Genomic DNA, 18102 nt, shown 5'->3' on the forward strand with positions numbered 1-18102 from the left:
ATGGTTGCACTTAATATGTTTTGAAAGTCAGATGACATGAATTAAAACCATGTTTTTCTACACTAACTTATAATGTGACACTGTCACATTAATCGTGATTTTAGACTACTCAACAAAACTTTTCCAAAACCTTATTCAATTACAGTAAGGCACAATGCATGGCCATGATAATGATTCAAACTAATAAGAAGACTGGGATGATGTTACCAGTGGAGGTGATGACTGAGGAGCAAAAGTGTTGCACTCGAGGCTCAACCCCTCTTCAAACTCTAACCACCTAGTCATGATATCAAGGTTATTCATCTTCCTCTTTGTCTCCCAGTGACATTTGATGATAATGAGGAAGTATCCACACAAACAAAAGGTCTAGAAGAGCTGAATTAGTATTTATTGTACTTATTTTTTATTTTCACACTATATGATTGTACCAAAATATATCTGTTATCAGCAATTATCTGCTTAGGTCTGCATATAATTGTCCCCAGGAGGTCGTGGAAGAGTGCCTCCATCCCTCTTGTGATTTATTTATCTCTTCTTTTGATGCGGGACAACCCAACAAGACCCGGATACAAAGGCCACAACAAAGTGTGCAAAAAATGTGGACAGAGAACTTGATGTTCTGATTGTGTGTGTGTGTGTGCCTGTGTGAATGTGTGTGTGTGTGTGTGTGTGTGTGTGTGTGTGTGTGTGTGTGTGTGTGTGTGTATGTGAGTGTGTGTGTGTGTGTGTACGTGTGTGTGTCGGGGGTGGGGGCTTCATAGGTGTGTGTGTAAACTCTTAAAATGTGGACATAGAACTTGATGTTCTGATTGTGTGTGTGCGTGTGTGTGTATGTGTGTGTGTGTGTGTGTGTGTGTATGTGAGTGTGTGTGTGTGTACGTGTGTGTGTGGGGGGGGGGGGGAGGGGGGCTTCATAGGTGTGTGTGTAAACTCTTAAAATGTGGACATAGAACTTGATGTTCTGATTGTGTGTGTGTTTATAGGCAGGCGTGTATATGTGTGTGTTTGTGTTTATAGGTGTGTGTGTGTGTGTGGGGGGAGGGTTAAACTCTTTAAATGTTTTTTAACATGGTATTAATTCTGACCACATGTCGCTGTCACACACGGGCAGTGACAGCACAGGAAACATGTTTTACCCTGAGAAGTCTTGTAATTCACAGAGAACACGATAACACAGGATTGATCATTCATCTGTGGAGTATAAAGTAACAGATATTGATCTTTGAACATTCTCTTTTCGCCCAAAAAGTGATCTGACTCCACCTCTCCAAGGGTCATAGAAAAATCAGTTAACTCCAATTAAGTATATTTTTACACGCTGTTTTTTAACAAATACGTATCATCACTGTTAAATACAACTCCATGTACATTTATTTGTATAATAGTTCAAACTTAAGTTTGGCATGTTTCAGCACTAGGTCTATATTTTGCTTATGTACATTGAGAGTAACGGAAACTAGTCAGATCCCATGTATGTGTGCATTACTTGACCAGTAAAGCTGGTTATGATTCATAAACAACTTCAGTTCATTGCCACATTTTTTTAAAAAGCATATACTGATGCAACTTTTATAGTCTGCAATTTATAGTCTCTATATAATCTCTCTTTGTTAGATTTTGTAATTAATTGATCAGTTACAATCCTCTCATTCATTGTTACTAAATTGAGATATTCCACAGAGTTGTGAGAATTTTGTATGCAAGACACAACTCAAAACAAAAGACGAGAAAGAGCCTGAATCTGGAAGAAAGGAAGAAAGTAAGAACAAATGAAAAAGACAACAAGGGACAGGGAGAGCGAGGGAGAGCGAGGGAGGGAGAGAGAAACAGTGGTGGTCAAAACAACATAGTAAAAAAACAGCTGCTGCAAACAACACTGTGCTGGGATCAAAACAAGCGGATGGAGCATTTTGAGGGGCACTGGGATTTTTTAGGCCTAAATTGGATTTAAAAGATTAGGCTTTATTGAATTTGTTTGATCATCGTATTTATTCTCTCGAGGTCCCCTCTCTGATACCCGGGGGGAGTGTGATGGGAGCAAATCTTACAAAATTAACCCACAAGAGTATACGTGAATGGTAATCTCTAGGAGGGAGAAGCCAGTACACAATGTGGGGCGGGGTACCACAACAAGACCTTTACAGAAATAATGTGATCTAATGCCACATCTGTAAAGCCTATAATGTTCATTTTGTGATAAGATTGGTGTTTATTCAACTCTATGGTCATTTTGGGGGCCATAGTGTTGTTTTTGTACAGGATTGCATAATACTGTACAGATGTTACTGTTATTGTGTCCATTCTGTAAATCTCTGAGTCACTCAGGTCACAACAGACGCTCTCACCCCCCTCTACCCCAGTTCTAGACTCTGACAAGGGATTGGTTTTGCAGAGCATGCCCCTGCCAACTGGCTAGCACCACCTAAAAGTGTAATGTATCTCAATACACGCACACACACGCACACACACACACACACACACACACACACACACACACACACACACACGGTAAGAGTGAGGGGGCGTATTCATTATATTCATTTAAGTGGAGTAGTTAAGTCTCCAAACGTGCAGACTGGCGTACGGGAGGCTGAGGAGGACTGAGTTCAATTCAGTTCAGTTCAGTTCAGAGGCAGCCATCTGCACAAGTGTACTGTAGCAGCCAATGAGTTGTGTATACAACGCTCCCTATCGGCAAGGAAAAGCATTAAAAAACTGTCTTTTTTTACTGTAATGCACAAAAGCGCTATTGGTCGAAACAGATGATGCAGAACAGTTTTAACACCTTGACGGTGCTCCTTTACGCATGGATGCAGGAGAAAAAGGAGTGCGCACAGAAGACAACTACAAAGTGGCTCAAGTGTGTGCGTGCGTGTGTGCGTGTGTGTGCCCTCCTCTGCGCAGTCAGTAGATATCGGGATGCAGCATCACAGATTGTGCTTTAAATTAGAGACGCTCCGAATAACGCATGATTCCGCACAATAGTCGGCGTTTTGGAGAGACTTGCTGGCCGACGTAACACCACCGGTGACCATGAAGGCACACACATGAAAGCACATTTTCGAAAAGGAGGGAAACCCTGGGTCTCTCGGTCCTGTCCCGTAACTCCGGTAGCCAAAAGGTGTCGATTTTGGGGGACACTCAAGCCTGCGGCTTGTGCCGAGAGCTTTGAGTGCCCGCTCCGACGAGAGACCTCTCCGGCGTTGCGCCTGCCTGACGTGACGTGCTCGCGCACAAAGTTTTGACCATTACATCATAGTTTTAAAATAGCCTCGTCGGTTTAAAGAAATTACATTTTACGCACAGTGACATCAGCTGCCAGTCAAATGATGCAGTAGCCTATAGCTGTTGGCCGTTCCCCTCACTTGTATGATCATATAACCCACGGATCGAGTCAGTCTGCACTGGAAAAATCACGGGGAAATTAATTCGGAGAATAAAATCATGTTGCAGCGATTTCTCTCCGAAAGCTGGGAAACTTAAATGTGATCGAAATAAATCTTCATTGACCCAATGCTTGCACTACCTAAATTATCCACTGTACTTTTCAGAGCATTACATCATTGTCTAGTCTGCTAGATGAACTCATTTTCAACTCGCTGAAACTGCATGTTTTTTTTTGTTTTAGACTACACGACACTGGCATAAAATACGGCACATTTGCATGTTTACTTCTCAATTTCCGATTTAAGTGGCTAGTTTTTAAGTTACACTTGTAAAAGGAGTTGGGTTGACAATATGATGGAGAATGTGGAGACTATCCTACCTGCAATCACTGTGGGTGATCGTTGACCTCCCTCCGGTTTGATCCACATCTCAAGAGTGAAATTTCCTCTGGGTATCTCCACGCTAGGTTTCAGCCGTAGCTGATCTCCCCTGCCCGTAAAATAGACAGCTTTCCCCCGGTCTGGAGAGTTTTCCTCCGCCTGTGAAGAGCGCCGACGCTGGCGGAGCACCCGTCTCTCCAAGCCGGGCAAAGAGCGTTTGCCCCGGGGCAGACGAGTGGCACAAGCCCCTGGGATGGTGGATTTCGCCTCCCTAATGCGCACCAACTCCCTCTTGGATCTCCCCTTTCTCCGGACAGTCCCGCACTCTGATCCAAAGCACAATATGATAACCACCAGGCAAGACACCCAGGGAGATGTCCAAAGTTTCATTTTTCGGGAGAGGTAATGGCAAAAAAAATATTTAAAATAAGAGAAAAAAAAATAAAAAATAGAAACAACGGAATAACTACAAAAAATATATGTCCACAATGTTCTCCTCTTTGGAATCCTCTCGAGTTTGTCCTTCTCTCTTACAGCTGTAGAATGTCAAACCGTAGAAACTGTCTAAATAAACCCATAAAGCTATGCTGTTTTTCCCTCTTTATATGCTAAGCCACGACCCCCTCTCTTAAGCAAAACTACTCTGGAGACATTCAGGGGACACAGGAATATTTGATTCATGTATGTGTTCCACGGTGCCTTTTCAATGGGTCCCATTTAGCCAAAGGGATGACTAATAAGTAATCAATCAAGAGGGGGGTCCGGCCGATGCCCCCCTCATCCCCTTTGGACGGTAGGAGTTACTCGCAGAAATCCACAGTTGTCCGCCAAGCTCTTGTCACACCTTTTTGTTGTTTCCTTATCCTACCCGTAAAACAGCATAAGAAATGGCACATATTACATTCCAAAGAAAAGTGACAACAAACCGACCTCTCATATTTATTACAGGAAACGAGAGGTAAATGTTGATCAAAAATGAAATCCAAACTTCCTCTTGCCTGTATGCCTGTACAAAAAAAGTTGACATGCACTATGATATCTGGTGAGGCGAAAGAGAGAAAGAGGGACAGAGAGCTGCAGAAGTAAGCACCGCGGTCCTCATTGATTGCCTGAAGCAGATACACTTGGAGGAGAGGAGTCAGAGCTGGCCGTCCGCTTTAGAGCCAGATTCTCTCCAAGTCTTTTTAAGAACAACTCGTGTATCAAATGTTGTTGTTTTTTCTTCTCAAAGTGGGAAGTCACACAGGTAGGCAACTCTCGCTCACTGCAATTCTCCCCTTGGCACTTAGTGATAGGATGGTGTTTACGGAGTTTGAAGGGCGTATATGTATCCCTCTAGTGGCTACAATGTAAACCATCCCATATTTACATCAAGCCCTCGACACAGGAGTCGAAGAACATGGAATAATCATTATAGTTATCGTTGTGGATATTTGGTGAAATCTTCCCCGCAGTGACATTATTAAAAAAATATAGTCCACATGAAAGAAGGGATGAGTACTCCTCAATACATGTTTAGTCCCCTGTAGAGATTGCCCCAAATATGATTTCGAGATCTAAGCTTTTATTTTATTTTTTTGTATAATTGTAGGGATTAGCATGCAAACTTTGGGAATACAAATATGTCGACTATTAGGTTACTTACATCCTCCTGGGACTTGGCAAAGCATTACGTATAGTCTATAAAAGGTAGACCTAACCGTCCCGTCAAAGTCATGTTTCCCATTAATGTCCTTTCAAAATAAAGTAAGCAATAGATCAAAGAAGTAATGGGAGAACATTGACAAAGCCAAAGCAGTTATTGTCCTTTCTTTACTTAACCTACTTTGATGGATCATATGTCCTTTCTTCTGTCAAAAGCCAGCGTTTGAGGTTTTTAACCGCAAAATGGGCAATAAGTGCACTTCTGTGTATTTTCTACCTGTGCATGTTTTATTTTTAATTTTTAAAAATCTAGCCAACCCATTTAAATCCAGTTAAAGTTTGTAGCAATGCACTATTGCCAAACAAGGACATTCTTTGCTTTCCCAAAGGGATTTGAAAAAGAAAAATGTCAGGGATTTGTAAGTTTCAGGTTGACTCACACAGCCTAATGTTTACTGACACGTCAAGAGATGGATGTGTTTCAAAACCACACTCTCGACTAAAGTTCATAAGCTTTGGAGATTGGCGACAAAGCCTTCGTAAATCTCCGCTGCAGAGTGAAATGAAAACAATCCTTTGGTCAATGTTACTGTTACTCCGAGGATATTTTGACACAGCGTGGCTTTACCTTTTAATGGTTTTCCATAGAGACAGTCAGTTGGAATGTCGGTGTTTCCTCTCTGTTCTCCCACGGTTGTTTGTTGTAAATGTGTGTTTAGACAGCCAAAACTTGCCACCTTCCATAAAGGAAAGAGAGAACAAACATTAAATATTTGCTTTCTTTTTCATATGGTGTTGCGACTTTGGGCCACATATTTCCTTTTGTGTCTTGAGCGGGGAAAATCACATATTGAGAGGCGTTTGACCTTGGAAGTTGCTGGGAGCAGAGTTTCACATGGACCACACATTTAAATCTGGTCAAAGGAGACAGTGGACAACTTTGTGTGTCCAAACCTTCACACGTCAGGTTGGTAAACCCCATTCTCCCGTTAGTTGTGGTTGTGTGGCAACACTTCCATCTGTTTGAATGAGTTTTTGTTTGGGTCCTTGTCTCAAAGACTCCTGATTCCCATGACATTGCTTGCTTTTGATGCACACTTTGTAGTAAAACACATGCTTTTTCTCCCCCCCATAATAAAAAGGTAATCATTTTTTTCAGTCATCAAAATACCGCTGGGTCATACACTTGAAAGTCATTTAATGTTGTAATGCATTGCAACGGAACCGTCATCATATATAGTTAACACTGAAGGGAAATGTAAATATTAACCCATAAAGGTACCAGAGTATCGGGACAGAAGGTGAAAGACATCTCTCGAGGCCTGTAATTACATTCTTCACCTCGGATCAGTCGGTCACTTTCTCGCTTACTCCCTATAACGGAACATGAGTGCTGAAGATAGAAAAGATGACCTAATGTCTTACAGTCGGCATCCTTTCAGGGTGGTACACTATGTACAGACTGAAAGGGGGGGGGGACCCTGAAACATGCTCACAAATATGTCATTCGCCATCCTTCGGTTGTGCAAGGAGATTGAGTTGAATTGTGTTAGTACAGTCTGAACAGGGACCAATCAACATGCTTAAAGTTCAAACTGTGTGCCTCCCTGGCTCTAACATTTGCGGGTAAAAGAGTGTCACAATATCTTTCCTTTTTTTTTTTTTTTTAAACAGGCTGATTCCCAGTCACTCCTGGATTCCAGGAAGACAACATCCCATCTTAACCTAATGACCCGTGACGGTTCAGGTCACGGAGCCCCTGTGCAATTCTGCAAATCTCGCTGCAAATCAGAGTCAGTCCATGAAGCCGAATACATTGCATCCCTTACAGAGGGAGGGGCATGATGTGAGGATCGGTCAGAGGTCAACAGAGAATGAAACATTGACATTCTCAAATCAGAAAAAGAGCAGACCTAAAAGATGCATGCTGCAGCAGCAAGTAGTACATCTTGAAAAGATGATTCTACATTTTAATTATTATATTATATGATAACATCTTTTTAATGCAATTGAAAATGCAAGAGACTCCCAATTACTTGAGTCCCATTATATAACCTTGTCATGCAACGGTCTGTCCAAACCCAAACCTGTATCCATAGATACATAAATGCCCTTTGGTGTGGACTGATCTTTAACCATGTTTATATACATATTTACTCAGAGTTGTAACAGTAAGTGACTCTGACAGGATTATCCACATTCGCTGTCTGAATGCATTAACAGTTTTGGGCTTTTTAAAATTTGTATTCCCAAATTTGACCCAGAAAGATTACATCTGTGTTTCTAAAAGTAACAGCTTGTGGGAGCGGTAAAATATGAGCACGTCCCATGACCACAAAGCTCAGTAAATTGACATTCAACAGCAGGTGGGAGCAAAAATATGTGCATTTAATGGCTCTTAAAATTCAGTGTTGTTGATTTCATCAGCAGCAATGTGTTAAGAAAGTAAACTACATTAACTTTGTTTAATTGCAAGTAGATTATAATCACCTTCAAACTTTATCTCTGGCTGCATTGTGATGCCGCCACTGCTCCCCATATCACTTTTGTTTAGAGAAAAGTGGTTGCAATATTGTACAATAATCCCAGTACGTCAGAGGGACTGTGGAGCAGCGCAAGACAAATAGGAAAAAAACATTGTCCTATAATCCATTAATGCATCCAGCTTAATCTGTGACTGTTCTAAAGTGCAAACCTAAATGCGTTTGCCTCGTTTTTGTTTGTGTGGATGATCTGGAGAGTAAAATGACATTGTCAACAATGTTCAGATGAGGTCGACAGTAAATATGGGGGAGGAATATGAATATGAAATGTGAAAGATAATAACACTAAAGTGTGTAGTGACAGTAGGATTCCATAATAGTGGCCAGGACCTTGTAAAAGGCCGCTCTTTCTAAAAATAATGCCGTTACAGAATAGCCATTAAAGCCCTTGAGAGTATAATCCTGTGCTACCTACAAACTCATAACAGGTCCAAGTTCCAGTTATTCCATGAAAACTGTCACGCAGGCCGCTTCTGGTAAAAAGTAACCACTACCCAATGAGAGATGTGCTAACTCAGACGGAGGTGTTGTTTGTTACTTTTAAATAGAATATCACAAAGATTACAGAAGATATATACATTTGCGTAAATCGGGTTTAATCTTTTCTAATGCTTATGACAGCTGTCATTTATATGCACTTAGCATCGAAGGGCAGCCAGTGTTATATATATATATATATATATATATATATATATATATATATATATATATATATATATATATATGAACACTGAAGCAGAGACTGCTATTGTGTTACAGTTTGATATTCAAAACATAATCTGTGTTGGCAGAATGTTATGTGAAATAGTAGTCAGAGCACTGTCTGGTATGATGCATGTGAAATCAATGAAATGTCAGACTTTGTTGATTAAAGAAAGAAAAAAAAAACTGTATTCCAAAGAGAGTTTCATTTAAATTGACTGAAGATGCATCGGTAGTAGATCATTCTGAATCACAGTGAGCACGGAGAAGTTAACTCAAGCACATGACTGTGTCTGACTTTGATACAAAAGCACTTAGGAGTTACATATATAACTCTGCTAGATGTAATACAGTCTACTCTTTTTATTTTCTCTGTCATCCCACCTCATAACTTTCCAGGCTGCCCCTTTATCCTCCCTTATCCAAGAGCTACATTATTTATTAGTTATAGCTTCCAGCTGTAGAGCAAACGAATGAGACGAGGAACAGGATGCGACTATATGACAGAAGCCAGTCGTTCTGTACTCCAATCAGACGACGTCAGTCTGCACCTTTAAGACAAAATGTAATTAAAGACTGAGCACTCTTATTATTGGCGGTATGTAGGTACCTTGAACTTTCACACCATCGGAGTTAACGTTTCTCGTTTTTCTCAGAGGAACAGGGATTCAATTAACAATGCAATTTACTTCTCAGTTCTCTGTCCATGCTTGCGTTTTTGGTTTATTGTCTAAATGTTTGCGGTACAGTCTGTAATGCCAAAAATCAACCCCAAACTTTGAATTATGTTTTCCTTCATTTTGTTTTAGTTTAATGTTGGTTGACAAAAAAAAAATAAAAGCATGATACTTTACCACCACCGTCCAGTAAGCCGTGTGGTTGAATTGGTCGATTTATTATTTAAACTTGGCTCAATTCTGTTATTCTGTGCTCTTGTATAGCTGATCAAACAGCATGGGTGTTACCATTTCTTGCTTTTTATGTTATCAGACTATTGGGCGAGTATGAAGTTAATGAATGTAGAGTTGGCAGTGGCAACAAATTGGGTTCTTACTAACACAGTATATTCAAAAAATAAGTTTCCCATCCATACTTTTAGAAGGAATTTTTCAGAAATGACCGGCTTCAGAGCGCAAAAAGCATAGAAAAGAAATAGAAAGAAAACGTGAAAAGGACTTTCATTTGCAAAGAATATTATCACTTCATGGGTTTTCATAGAAATGCATCTCAACTTGGGAACATAAACGTCTATGTCTAAAAACTCAGATGAATTTTACAATCTTTGTTTTTAACTTTATGCTTTACTTTTTTTAACTATGACCATTGATATCTAATAGGGGAAGCATCTTTGTATGCCATTTTGGGGTCAAACCATCCCTACAATGTTCAAACTTTTTTTAAATTCTAAAATAAATACATACCCCGTAGCTGTGTCTACGGTGTAACATGTAAAGTGTCTTTGAGTATCTTAAAAAGCTCTATATAAATGAAATGGATTATTATTATTATAAAGTTTACTTATCCACACTTAAATTCTAAACATCTACCTCCGAAACCTTTCTTGCTCAGTGACACATGACACATGATGAGACATCTATTAGAAATCACAGTCAGATGTACAATTGAAAAAAATGGCAAATAATGTAGACTGATCTTTTTATTTTAAGTTTTCTCTTTGCATGCCAATATTTCTAAAAGCTTGGGGAGTATGTTCCTCGTCATCTTCACATCCTGGATTTTAGCCGTGTGGTAAACAATAACACATTATGGGTCCCTGACGGCAACCGAGCCTTGCCATTGGTTTAACGGTGCTGCTTGTGGTGAAGAATTATAAGTGCAGGGGTGCCAAGTACGGCACTGTCAGCACACCACCGCTTGCCACCACTACTGCCCCTCCGTCTAGACGTTAGAGCACGTCCATATGGAGATGGTTAAAAAGCTCATTAGCCAGGCCTACTTGAAATACAGTTGCAGTGACGCTTGTCCATAAAAAAAAAAAAGTAGAGTGGTTTCTGCAGTGGTATTAACCAGGTTGAGGCATCGAGCCCCCAGGACTGACAACAATTTGGCAAACTCCTTCATTTCACCAAATCATGGCTAAAATGGCATGCTTTCCAAGAAAGGAATGAGGGGGAAAAAATGGTTCTTGGAAGTTTTCTGCAGCTGTTTGCTTGATGCAGTCCGATCCATCTGGGTGAGGGCGCGTGGAAAAATGTCTGGTAAGGTGAATGGGATATGGCCCATTGGAAGAAAAATGGACTTGGACTTATTAAAACATTTAGGGTGACTAAAGGTTTGCTGTAGAGCGAGTAACGATTTGAGAAAGAGAGTGCGAAGACCAGTTTGTAACCAGTGAACTTTCATTATTACGTGCACAAATTGAAATCACTGAACTCAAACCCTCCTTTTACTTGCAAGATGTTCCCCACAGAAGATAAATGTATACTATATAGGCTTTTTACGTTGTAAAATACACCCATGAAAATGATTAATTACCATATATCTAACCCCTTTTGGATTTTTTTAGAGAGCTGTGTGTTGTTGATTAAAAGCGCCTCATGTCTTTTCAACACCTTCGGTAGAGTTGATGTCTACGGAGGCATGGTTTAGGCTAATTGGGGAACCTGATACTATGGGGAAATTGTACTCATGGTGCCAAAAGTCATTTTCAGTAATCAAATATGCATGAAAAATAGCAGGTCTTTCAGGAGTGAAGATTAATGCAAGTACAGCATGGACAAACCTTAATTTAATCAAAAGATTTCAAACAAAATACAGCTACATATTGCAGCTTTCAAGCTGCAATAATACAATTCTTCCCATAAAAAAAAATTATAAAATAATTCACACCATACAAAACTCAAATTATTCAAATAAACCTACAGATTTATGGTCCAACTCTGTAGTTCCCTTTCATATGTCTTTTAAACTGCGACCAGCAGCTCTATAATGGCCCCACCCTCTGACCGACACAGTTTTAGCCTTACGAGACGGAAATTTGGCATGGAGGTCAAGAGTGTCAGTGTGAAGTAGTGTGTTGTGTTCATGCCAATTAGCAAAAAAAGGTATGAGAGTTGCCTCAATTATACGTACACTACAATAGGTCTTCTGAAGAGAGTCACATATCATGGCCAAACTCACAAACCTTATTTTTGTACACTGAGCAGAGTTCCTTTTTTCACGCCCCCTGCATTTTGGCCACACCCCCATCCATATGTTATCAACTGGTTTCAGCAGAGAGTTTCTGTGTCTAGGGTGTTGGGTTAGCCCTGTCAGCTATTGTTTTGGTTTTATGGCCTGCAAAAAAAGCTCTGATAAACTCACTACACTAACTTATCCACTCCAAATGACAGCCAGACAATGTTAGCGACAGGCTTGTAGTGGGGCATTTAGCATAAAGAGGCAGCTGCTGCTCTCTGGAGACTAAACCAGAGCTAAAAAGAAGAACAAACATTCTGCCAGTGAACTGTCAAACTACAAATGAATGCTAATGTTGCTTTGTGTCTGCTCAATGTGTAAATAAGCAAACAAGTTTGCCGAAGCAACTTTAGTTGATGTAGGTTAACTAAATATGAATATTTACTATATGCTACATGAGCTGTGGGTGCAAGAATGTCTAAAAGTAAAACGGCTGTCGCTGAACAAGCCCTATAAAAGCTCCCTGTCAACATTCTCTTAAGTATCCTTTGTGAGCACATCTTAAAGCTTCGCACCTATTAAAGCTTTCTGTTTTTGTTTTTTTTATTACAACCAAGCCTGATTGCTCAATATCTTTGAGGTTGTGTGTTTCATTGGCAGGGCATGTTTGCACTCATCTTAACTATAAAAGAAAAGCTATGTTCCGTTAGCGTCACCCTTCCGTACCATCAAAGTGTACAAGTGTGGACGCTTGCATGACTGCATTTGCATGGATTGCACATGTATGTGCAGAAATGGATATGGCCACACAGAATAGTTGGAAGCCTGAGTTTGGGTGCATAGTTTGTGTGTGTGTGTGTGTGTGTGTGTGTGTGTGTGTGTGTGTGTGTGTGTGTGTGTGCGCGCGCGTTTTACGGTTGTTAGTGTGCTAATCAGACTGAAAAGAAGTCAAACTCATGTACAAATGTCCCGCAGCATTCAAGGAGGTATAGTCCTTAGGCAACTATAGAAAGAGAAAAATGGCTGGAATGTTGAGAATGTGTTTGGTAAACAATGTTAACAAAATGCAGTGGACTTTGAAAAGAGCGTATATACCTTTTGCTCTTTCTTTGGGTGTGTCGTAAATACGTGCTTTGTGGAGAAAGTAAACAACGTTGTAGTTTTGTAGACACACTGTGTTGCGTAAGATGTAATGTATATTTTATTCCAGCTGGGAAAGGAAACATAATGTGTTTAGCGTAATTGTAAAGTCAGTAAGCAGAAAAAACACATGCTGCAGCATAAGTAAACAATGCATAATGCTACATTGAGATGAGCAAACAAAGGGCACGTGCTGATTTGCAGTCAACAATGCAATGCTGCACCTTAATGTGTCTGGGCCAAACAATGCAAAAGCCGATTATGCAAATTGGGGTTATCGAGGGCATTGCAATGTAACAATGGCACCAAGTTGATTGAGCCGGGCTGTGTGTGTGTGTACACTACCCATCCCCTTGGGTTTCTTTTTTCCCCCCACAGATGCCTTTCCCAAAACCCCCTATCCCATGGTCTCTGTTCCGAGGCCTCATTATGGGGGGCTGCTGTCAATCGGAAGGTCAAGGGTCACGGCAGAGGATTAGCTTGATCAATACCCCCCAGCCTGATCAATCAACTTGTCTTTTCGTTTCCACCAATAAGATACCGGTTTCCATCAAAACAAAAGGAGGGAGAGGAAAAAGAATGCCAGCAAGAAAAGAGGAGTAAGAAAAGGGAGAATGTAAACAAGCCTGCCCCGCTGAACAGACCCCAGAAGCATCTGTTTTTTTCCGAGTTTAGAATGACATTGTCAAGGACTAGGACATTGATGAGCGCTGTGCGTCATCATGATGCACCTGTAATGCCCTTGGGCCCCTCTGTGTTTTTCTCCAGATCTGAGACACCTAGAGATTTAGGTCTGTGATTGCATAGTGATCACTTCCTTATGGTAATGACACACACACACACACACACACACACACACACACACACACACACACACACACACACACACACACACACACACACACACACACACACACACACACACACACACACACACACACACACACACACACACACACACACACACACACACACACACCTTGGTATTCTTTAGTGGAAGCAATCATTCTAAAAAAGCTTCATATTTATAGAAGTGCACATTCATCTCGGGTCATTACAGTAGGGGGAAAAATGCTCTTTACAAATAACTCAATTAAGCTTTACGATCACAGCATACTTCCATTTAATTATAAATCACTTCATTTTGTATATCCAAATTACAAGGCACAGTCAGCATCTCCTCATTTCCTTTTAGCTGTTGCAGAGTTAAGAAAATTGAAACGATCCATTAGCTTTGATTATGAAACAGGCTTAATAAATGGGTCATTTTTCAGTATCCTCTCAAATTAAAATTGCCCAGTGTGTATTTTCAATTGAGTGTCTGCTTCGGTGCCAAGGAATTGTTCTCCCTAAGGAATCATTCGAGCCACCAAGTAGTTACAAATCATGGAAATGAGTTGATGGCATATAGAGTAGAAAGGCACTCGATGCTAAATCATTAAAAATGTACTTTCTTTACCTCAGCTCCAGTGTGACGCCTCATTTGGCATTGGTTGGCGGAGAGCCAAGCATAAAGAGCGATCTCACTGTTCTGTGGTAAAAGATAATGCTTTTAAAACTAAAGGGCAATATCCTAACAACACAGTCATGATATGCAGCAACAAACTGATTTAAAAGGTTTGTAATACAATTTGAATGCTCTAGAATCAGTTGGAACAGTAAAACCTAAGTGATGACACTTGGATGGCTAAAAGGAGGAAGTCACTCATAAAACTAGTTTCTACTCACTTTTTGTTTGTTGCCTTCAGATAACACAAACACATCAATTATAATTCACAAAAAAAATGTCAATAAATAAACCAACCCTCCTTCTCCAGTGCATCAAAATATAATAAATAGCAACTAGAAATGGAATAATTGAATTACCCCTTTACCGGAATACTCTTTATCTGATCTATTTCCATTCCTCTTTTATACCCGATTCCTGCATGTTTGAGCCTTTTTTCTTTTGTTTTGTTAAATACATGAAAAAAAATACAAAGAAGTGACACAGATCACCATTGTTCAACAAACTAATCGTCAAAATAAATAAATAATCCACCCATCACCACTTCAAAAATGGGGTGATTATGTGACTATTTCTCAGCAGGGTGCAGTGTAGATAACAGGAAGTCACTGCCCCTGGCCAAGAAATAGTTTGACACTTAATCCTCCATAAAAACCACAGCTTGTCATTTTAACACTTTAGTTGTTGCACAGATTAAACAATATTCATGCTAAACTAAACTAAAAGACATTTAACAGACAATATGAGAATATCCTCACATAACTCTAGCTATAAATATTCCACTACGTGTATTTTTTCCACACATCCGAGGGTTTAAATGATACTTCCTCCAGTCTGATTTATAAGAGAAAAGTAATCAAAACATGATGTTATTGCAGAATCAGAACTGTGATAGCAGAGTTTAAAAACATGACGTTTTCTACATTATTTATAATACATTTACGTTGCAATGCTCTTCCGCATTATGACAACTACATGCAGTGGGTGACATCCTGCTGAAGCAGGGAGGAGAGAGAGGAAATGGAGGAACAAGCAGGTCCTGAACTGGATTTAAATTCACTATGTCACGTGTACTTGCTATATGTTTTAGCTTAGTGAGTCGTCATCGCAGCCCGAGGGACTGTGTCTAACAACTCATTCGCAGGGGGAAAAAAAAAGTTTGAAAGGTGCAGCTGAGGGTGAACTGAGTGAGCAGCTGAAAACTGTGCAGATGTTAAATGAAGGGGGACAAAACAGGGGAGCAAAAAGAAACAACAAAAAAAAAACACAGCAACAGAAGGAACCGATTGGGCACAGGAGTTGATTACTTTCAACTCCTGACATTTCGTAATAATTTCACAGCCAAATATCAGTTTTATTGGTATGTCTAGTGTTACTTGTCAAGTCTTATGTTCTCTTGGTGCAAATTAATTGTCGAATAGAGAAACATGTCAATGAAAAAAAAAAAAAAGACCTGACAAAAGGCAGAGTCTTGACGGGAACACAACCACTGATGTACCCTGGCAGGAACAATGCTTGTTAAGACCAGTGTCAGCAATCCTCAATATGGTAGTTTAACAAAAGGGCAATGACGTCTTTACTCAGAACAAATGGGTCTGTTTCGCTATACTCTAAACTATTAGGCTTCATTATGAGGCTCTAAAACTCTGGATAGACATTTGTCCTCCTCTTGTCATTGTCTTCAGCTGTCTGAAATTGCATGGCGAGGCTGGCTTTGCTCCCCAGATCATGACGACGATTAATAAATAATAACGGTGAGATCAGGGGGACATCACTGGCGGGCTATTTATATCCACAAAGCAAATTTAACCTTGACCATCTTTTTTTTTTTTCGCAGTGACCATACTTGCCTTTCACAAGCCAAGAGTCCAACATCATATTTTCACACTTTGGCGTCATCTCATAACTCTGACTTAGATATGAAATATTTAAATATTGCTCTGCCCGCTGTAATAGGCAGCGAAATTCCTCATCACAAGCTTCACAGACTGTGTTGTCTTTGCTTAAGGGAGGAAGTTGCCAGCACCTGTGAGCTGGTGCAAAAAAAAACACACCTGGGCCCTCATCATGTCTGTGTATGGTAGGTGACTTTGGGCAGAACCCAGATCCTCCGAGAGGCGCATGAGAAGCCACACACTCTTGTTTGGGCCTATGTGAGAAAAGGCTTCAATGTGAGTCGGTGTATGATGTGCGTGCATGTGTATATGTGTGTGTCTGCGCAGGTGTGCAGAGGGAGACCGAGCAGGCAGGCGAACAGACAGGCGCACCGGGTGCCTGTGAGGTCAGGGGCTAGGTGGAGTGTTAGCGGGAACGACACCTGACAGCGACTGGGTGGATGCGCCCTGGCAGTTCTGTACATTCACGTCACTACTGATAAAAGTCAGCGGGAGAAAAACCACAGTGCCGGTGCCACCGGGTTCTCCATACAGGCCAAGGGAAGGAGGATGAGAACACTTCCGCCTGTCCTTGCCTGTCCCTCCAATGCTCACTGAGCAGACAAGTCAGGACAGCTGTGACGGCCATTGGTTGGGCCGGGGCGAAGGTGCCAACCTTGTCAATGCGAGAGGTGGGGGCAAAGCTACATAGCACCGCCCGATCGGGGCTTGGAAAACAAAACCCTGGGTGCCTCTCTTTTGGTTGTGTAGGAGCCAAGGGCACAGAACCGTGTGTGTTCCTGCGAATGTAGCTGGACGGCTACATGCGTCTCATTGGGTGAAAGCACAGCAATCAGTTTCATGGGCTGACATGTTTCCAGTGGGTCGGTGGGGAAGAGTTGACATGAACGCTCATTGATTCACGGCTATCAGCTTGACTCGGTCGGCTTACTTCAGGTTCTCTGGATTAATCCCACTGTCCAAAAACAAGCAAAACCCTTATTAGTATTATCGATGGTTCTGGCTGTTCTCGAAACATCTTGATGTCCACGTTCTGAAGGATCCTCTTAACCTGGGTTACCTGGAGCTCAGTCTGTCAGTGTTTCCAATAATCAAGAACTACATCTGAGAAATATAATGCCATAAAATCACCCAAATTTGATTATTGTTCTCAAATCAACATCGACTTGTGAGGCCTTAGTTTGTGGCGTTGCTATACTGGATTGCAATAGAACATGTTGGTATTTTCACTCTCTGTGGCTGATAAAAAGCCAGAGACTGCCATCTAGTGTTCACATAGTGGAACACAGAGGGAAAAGCCTTTAATATTCAGCTGCTGCTGAATTCATCACACTCCAAAACGCAGTCAAAGCTTTAACTCGTCATTTCAGAACTTGAACAATCGCATCCGGCACAAAATAATAATAAAAATCCTTTGTTTATGGCTTGTGTGGATGTATGCCGATTGAAAAACTGCCCCAAACACTCCTGCTTACTTTCCCTGAGAAAGAGCTGATCTGCAACCTTTCCTTAACCCAGAAGGAAACAGAAGTAATTATCCAGTGGGTGTGTTGGTTTCCCCACATTTTAGCATTTAGCTTTCCTAAATCACTGAAAACCAGAGCAAACACTTGGTGCTGTAATCAAAAAATGTACTAAGCATCATAGTTATAGCTTGTGGAGAAAAAATGTCACCTTCAGCAGGGAGGTGTGGAGGAAGGGAGGTCGTATTGTGTGTGTGTGTGTGTGTGTGTGTGTGTGGGGGGGGGGGGGGGGGGGGGGGTCAT

General features: G+C 40.9%; 1 protein-coding gene across 1 annotated transcript in view; it reads right to left on the bottom strand.

Moving 5' to 3' along the window:
* The window catches only part of pappaa (pregnancy-associated plasma protein A, pappalysin 1a), a 76717-nt gene extending 72560 nt beyond the window's left edge, over positions 1-4157 (bottom strand). The window contains exon 1 of the mRNA XM_034547040.1: positions 3767-4157. Within this exon, the coding sequence (XP_034402931.1) occupies positions 3767-4157 (391 nt within the window). The remainder of the gene's footprint in view (positions 1-3766) is intronic.
* Positions 4158-18102: the final 13945 nt, after the last annotated feature.

Source organism: Cyclopterus lumpus, chromosome 12 (assembly GCF_009769545.1).
Source record: "Cyclopterus lumpus isolate fCycLum1 chromosome 12, fCycLum1.pri, whole genome shotgun sequence".
In the NCBI taxonomy this organism is placed as follows: Eukaryota; Metazoa; Chordata; class Actinopteri; order Perciformes; family Cyclopteridae; genus Cyclopterus; species Cyclopterus lumpus.